This window comes from Vitis vinifera, chromosome 4 (assembly GCF_030704535.1).
Source record: "Vitis vinifera cultivar Pinot Noir 40024 chromosome 4, ASM3070453v1".
In the NCBI taxonomy this organism is placed as follows: domain Eukaryota; kingdom Viridiplantae; phylum Streptophyta; class Magnoliopsida; order Vitales; family Vitaceae; genus Vitis; species Vitis vinifera.
The window spans coordinates 4,014,577-4,021,208 of NC_081808.1; the positions used below are offsets into that span (position 1 = coordinate 4,014,577).

Consider the following 6,632-nt stretch of genomic DNA (forward strand, 5'->3'; position numbering starts at 1 on the left):
GGATAGACACATTTTCAGGTTGTGAGAATTCATTGAACTCAAAGTGGACAATGTCCGCACAAAAGAGATTGAAAGGTTATAAATAATATCAAAATTGATTTCGCATCTTAGTACGAGACTTTGTCTAATCCATCAAGGTGTTTATGGGTTTAACCCTATAATCTTGTGAGACACAATTGGAAGGAAGATTATGAAATCGTACATTGGAAAAAGTTCCTAACCCGGGATACTATACTTGTTGGAATTCATCCAAGAAAAAATTGTTCATAAATTAATATGACATGTAACCTTGGACATTAATGTTTAACATTAGTTAGTTTCTTTTAATTTAATTAAATATTATTTTAAGTTACAATTTTGTTTGGTAGCCAAAGAGCATCACAACCACTGAAAAATGATCCTCATGGAACCATGCGGTTCTAGTATGATTGGCTTTCCGGAAAGTGATACGAAACTTGCTTTATCTCTATGATAAACATGTAGTTACAACTACCTCCTAAACCCTTCCGCCAAGTCATCAAGTTTAGTCTTAATTTGCTGTAGAAGTTGATCCCGCTTCGGACTTACTTCAAGGAAAGATAGGATTGGGCAAGTCCGCTACGCCTGATCTTTGACCACCCTTTACTTCCCAGAGTCTTAACTCTTAAGCCAATGAAATAAGTCAAATCCCATGTGTTGAGCATATAGCTATAGCTAACGTTTCTGCTTTGCTTGGAGATGGCCATGATGATGAAGACGACTATATGGCCAAGTGGTTGGAGCTTCTTTGCAAATTTGTCCAATGGATATTATGTACAAGATATTAAACATTGATGTTAAGCTTTTCGTAACTCGACTTTCAACTCATTGTGCAACCTGTTTTTATAATACTTTTAATTATTTTATTTTTCTTTAAATTTTTCCGTAGCTTCCGTATTTTGAAAATCCAATTATACACTACGAGAAACATAAAATTCCCTAAGTAAATATTATATGTAGGATCCACAACATTCCATTTGCATCGGAATTTAGCCTTTCCATCACATACTTAAGTTAAAAGTACATATTATGCAAAGTGACAACGTACATTAATATATATACTGATTTAATACCTGCATCCCTTACTCCTTTAACGAATAATAAAAAGGTTGCATATCTTTCTCATTTGGATATTTGTTTAGATCTCCACCTTCCCATGGTGTTGTCATTGTTTGTCCATATTGCTGAAATCCTGTTATCTGCACATGCACATTCCATTGTAAAAATTCAAGTGTCCTATCTCATTCCAATTATTCCAGCCAAATCATTAAATAATGCATAGATCAAATTCATCTCAAAAGTCCTTTTTTATTCTCAAGCTTACATTGCCAAATTCACCATAATCTATATACATGTCAGATTGGTCATTCGACAAATGCTCCCCTCGCATTCCCTGCATTTTCAATTAGTAAGTGTTGTCAATTCTTGTTGAATTTGATGTTATCAATATTTGTGTTCTTATATAACAAGGCAATTATACATACAGGTAAGGTTGCAAACATGTCAACTGATGAATTTGTTGAAGGCATTGTTTCCATTTGAATGTCACATTGAGAAGACAAATTGCTTTCCTGCTACGTACTCATAATGCCATGAAAACAATTATGTTAGTCATTTATGTAAGTATAGCTAAACAGGTTCATATTTGCGGCAGTTCACTACTAAATCTGACATCCCATCTGACACTGATGACTATTTTGAGGGATTCTAGGTTCTGTACACGTTTGAATTGTGTGACCTATTCTTTTACATCGACTACATCGTCTTTCTTTTTGAAAATTTGTTGCAACTTTGCCTGGATTTCCTTTGGTCTTCACAATATTTGGATCATGAACTTGGTTTGGACTTGTTGCTCCATCTCCCGCTACTTTTTTCCCTTTCAAATTACTGTTATATAGTTCCTCCATTCTCACCGTCAAATTTTCTATTTCATTTTTCGATTCTAGAAATGAAGATGACGTATCAGACGCATAGTAGGCTCCACCTTCATAACAACAACCATGTGGCAACAAAGGATGCCAATTGACTCATACATCATGCACGAGCATTTTAATGTTACAATATTTAGGGAAAATTGGACTTCCCATTTTAAGTTCGGGTGTCTAAACTTAGATAATGTGTATGCCCGCATTGAAACATCACTTACAAGGCCTACCACAAAGAATAACTCTGCATTCTTCATCTCCTCCCGAAATTTAAGGAAGGATTCTTTCGTGTATACCGTCACAACATGATTTTCAAGTATGGATAGCTTGGTTGAAAGCACGAGTGAGGAATTGTTTGACTCGAAGTCCGCCTTTGCCTCGTTTTGCCGTATTCTCAATATCGCCCTATCAAATTGTTGTACAAACTCATACAGTTGCAAACGAATTTTTAAGAATCTATTTAAATATGCATTCATACTCTCACACCTTTGTGTGCTTCTCATCTCTGCAAAGAATTTTCCACGTAAATACGCCTCAGCCCATTGTTTACGTTTCCCATAAATCTCGGTGACCCAACGATTCTCATTAAGACCCAAATTTTCAACCATTTGATGCCAAACCTTTTCAAATTCTTCCGCACTCCCACGCATGAACATGCACCTTGCAAAGATGCTTGTGAAGTCCTTAATATGCACATTCATGAATGCATTTCGTTGCAAATGCCATGAACATAGGCGATGACACGCATGGGGTAGTACTTTTTTAATTTCCTTACACATAGCTTTATCTCCATCAGTTACTACGGATATGGGTTTCCTATTCATCATTTCAATAAGAAATATCTCCAACACCCATTCATACGTACCAACACTTTCATCTATCAATAACGCACTACCAAAGACCACAGTTTGGTGGTGATGATTAACACCAACCAACACTACTAGAGGCTTTTTATAGGCATTTGTCCTATACATTGTATCAAATGCTAGGACATCCCCAAAACACGCATAATCCATTTGAGCAGTTGAATCAGCCCAAAACAAGTTTGTTAGTCGACTTTCTTCATCGACGTTGAATTTATAAAAAAAAGAAGAATCAATTTCTGCCTTTCCACACAAGTAAGCCAACGCGGCTTCCACATCACCGTCTTTAATTTCAATTCTACGCATTGCATCAACGTGATTGTACATATCTTTTTGTGTGAAACCAACGTGTTGATGTCCCCCTGATTGTTTGACCATATAGTCCATAATTTGTGTGGTTTTAACACCTACTTTACGCAAAACATCAACTTGTGCCTTATCTGGATTACTTATTGTTCGATGAGACCGAAGGAATTGTGTGTTGATAGCATCGACCAAATTATGATTATGCTCTCCTATAAATTCCTTTACAATCCACTTTCCATCTTTCCTATTCAAGCCTATATGAAATGTAGCTTCACATCCAACTCTAGTCAATGATCGTGGCTCACGTTGTCGTTTGTCATTTTCAATAAACTTTGTTGCTCGTTGTCCTTCTCTAGAACACACCCACTTTCGAGATATTATATCTCCATTCTTGTCTCGCTTCAAATCATCTTTTCGAATACTAAATCCGGCTACTTTTGCTAACATGTTGTAAAATGTTTCAGCCTCATCTATGCAATCGAATTGCAATTTGTATACTTCTTCATCTGAAATACCCTTCAACACCTTCTCTTTCAAACCGTTTCCACCCAGGTGGTAAGTGCCACTGATATATGCATCGTCATTGACGACGTCCTCCTCTTTCACTTCAAACTCCCGCTTGATTGTTTTCTCCTTCACCGATTGCATCGGCTACATTTCATAAATAACGTAAAAAAGTGCCCCAATAATACTTTAACAAATTATCGTATCACTTTTGTATCAATTGATTGCATACTTGAAGATAAACCGAATTCGACAATGTCATCTATTCTCATTTTTGGATAAAAATTGAGAATTTGAGAAATTATAGAACCGGTGTACACTGCACACGTGATAATTTCCCCATGATTTTCAATTTAAAAGGTCATATGTTGCAAAATTGATACTTGTCTGCTATAAACAATCATAAGCAAAACTTTTTAAAATAATTAAATATCACTTAAAAATCATTATGTTGAGGAAATAACTTGTGAAAATGCAAATGTGACACCAATACCCTAAAAAGATGGCGTTAGACAATGATCGACGTCTGACATCTATACAGAAACGCTCCATAATTTAAATTGACCTTAGACAACCAAGTGAAGGAATAGTTAAAGTCAACTTGCTAGACATGGTTCTGTTGTTGAGGCTAAGGTTGTAGTGCTTTTGGAGGTCCTTGTGCAAGAACAATATTTCGGATTAGTGGTAGGGGACGGTGTTGTTGGTCTTGATGAGCATAAAAAAACAATTGGTTCAATTGTTTGGTTGTTCGTAAACCAAATCTATTCTCTTCCCTTGCTCTAAGCTATTATAATGTGGAAGAAAGTGGTTGACCTACAAATTAACCAGATGCATTTTGGTGTTGCTTAAAAAAATTGCCAGTGTCTACCGGTTGAGAAAATGTATCAACCGGTCTTATTTAACCGGTCGACCTCTACATGTTCATTGTTATAATTTGTTAACAGAGTAGCTAATTGTTTGTTTTCGTTGTTCATTTCATTAAGGCCTTCATTCCTTATCAGAACGTTAGAATGTTGCCCTATTTAGGCATACTATGTTAACAAAAATTTCATCATTAAGCTTAGTTGCCATATTCAAGGAGTTTGGCAGTCACAATAATTAATACCTCTCATGCACATTCTTTAAAAACATGGAAAATCACTTTTATATAATTCTATCTAAAAGCATGGAAGCTTTTGGGTACGCCTCTAAACTTATTCCAAACTTACCCCATATTGGGAGTCAATAATACACATTTCTTAAGGTTGATTATCTCCTTTTAAGTCAGTTGAATATGTATTACCCTATAATTTTGATGATAGTGTGATTTTTAAAGCCAACATGAATCACTTATATTAAATAAATTAATTTCAACTGTTATTCAATATCAGATAATAATGTCATTGTGCTGGAATCATGTCTGATTGGGGGAAAGCCCATAAGAAAATTATTTAGAGCTCCCTTTTGGTAGTCTTGCCTTAATCTGCATAGCCTCAACATTAACTTTCTATACATCTCAAGTCAACCACACGCATTTCCTAACTCCAATCATTTGAAACTAAACTTGCCCTCCTTGTAGATTTTCATCTTGTTGCTCTGACCTTGTTTAGGTGTATGGGAGCTCAATATTGTCAAATATATAGTTGTACCTTTTCTTAGTTGAGCCACAATCCTAATTGTCAAATTATGTCTACTAAACCCGATTGGTGAAAACAATTCGTCGAAGGTTATTTCTACGCGTAATGAGAAATTATTCAACCACTACACATTGATTCAACATATCACTGATGCATATTACTAACAATGTGCTATAGACAATCAAAATCCAAACTCTTTAACATCATTACATACCATTTAAAAATCACTATTAGGTTTTGGGAATATTTCCCCATCCATTTGAAAGTTGCGGGTATTCAGCTTAAAAAATGTATTATGGATTTGTTTAGCTAATCTTTATTGAGTTAAAGATCATACCGTGAAAATGGAAAGTCCAAGTGTAATGCAGCTTGACCTGAAGATTTGTCTTCTGGATGTTTTTTGTAACCTGTTCTCCAACATATAGCAGACCTCGTTCAATCTCCAGGCTCCTTTCAATATGTTCCCTTCCAAATATATACTAACATATGTATGTGGTTGGTTGATGGAGTTATTACAATTTTTAATAGGTTGCCACATGTTGAAAACCAACCACCACAATGGTACACTTGGTGGTTGATAGTTTGGATATTTGCATCAGTTTTTTAGGTACCATTATATATAACATTTATAGTAGGTGGGAAAGTCAGTGTAATGTGGATATTTTTTACACCCATTTGAAATGGATATATGTATAACTTAACAAAATATAAAGGGGAGATATGAACTTAATTGATAATATTGACATTTCTTAATGTTGTTTAGCCTATTTATTGTAACTATGTTTTCATACCGTTTCCTACTTACTATATTTTTTCATCAATTAACGTGATTTATTTTTAATTAATGCTTCATAATATATCCTAGATATGAGAAAGGTTAGTTAATTAGACTTAATTATTTAAAAAGAGATATGTTATGATATTCTACTTATGGAAGTTTTAAATAAATTCAGATTCATTAATTTATTTCACTCATCATGGTATATCCTACTTATTCTAACAGTTTGTCACACAACCATAATTAATTTTAATGCCCCTATGGTAGTATATTTAGTTAATTAAAATTTTTATCTAATAGGTGTGACTATATATTAGTAAGTTCATTATACTATATTTTTTCATCAATTAACGTGATTTATTTTTAATTAATGCTTCATAATATATCCTAGATATGAGAAAGGTTAGTTAATTAGACTTAATTACGTAAAATGAGATATGTTATGATATTCTACTTACGGAAATTTTAAATAAATTCAGATTCATTAATTTATTTCACTCATCATGGTATATCCTACTTATTCTAACAGTTTGTCATACAACCATAATTAATTTTAATGCCCCTATGGTAGTATATTTAGTTAATTAAAATTTTTATCTAATAGGTGTGACTATATATTAGT

At 34.0% G+C, this 6,632-nt stretch overlaps 1 protein-coding gene across 1 annotated transcript; it reads right to left on the reverse strand.

Annotated features, from left to right (window-relative positions):
• Nucleotides 1–1,100: 1,100 nt before the first annotated feature.
• On the reverse strand, nucleotides 1,101–3,760 carry LOC109122450 (protein FAR1-RELATED SEQUENCE 5-like). Its single transcript, XM_019219277.2, has 4 exons — nucleotides 2,430–3,760; nucleotides 2,165–2,348; nucleotides 1,343–1,411; nucleotides 1,101–1,217 (listed from the first exon to the last, which is right to left on the reverse strand). Exons 1-4 carry the CDS (start codon nucleotides 3,758–3,760, stop codon nucleotides 1,101–1,103), a joined length of 1,701 nt encoding a protein of 566 aa, XP_019074822.2.
• Between the last annotated feature and the right edge of the window lie 2,872 nt (nucleotides 3,761–6,632).

Bases quoted from the DNA above. Each gene is read 5' to 3' on its own strand.
- LOC109122450 (XM_019219277.2), bottom strand. From the start codon at position 3,760: ATGCAATCGGTGAAGGAGAAAACAATCAAGCGGGAGTTTGAAGTGAAA. The intron at 1,412-2,164 runs GTAAGTGATGTT...TTGAAAATGCAG, and splicing joins TATTCTTTGTGGTAGGCCTT to GGAATGCGAGGGGAGCATTT. The intron at 1,218-1,342 runs GTAAGCTTGAGA...GTGCATGTGCAG, and splicing joins ATTATGGTGAATTTGGCAAT to ATAACAGGATTTCAGCAATA.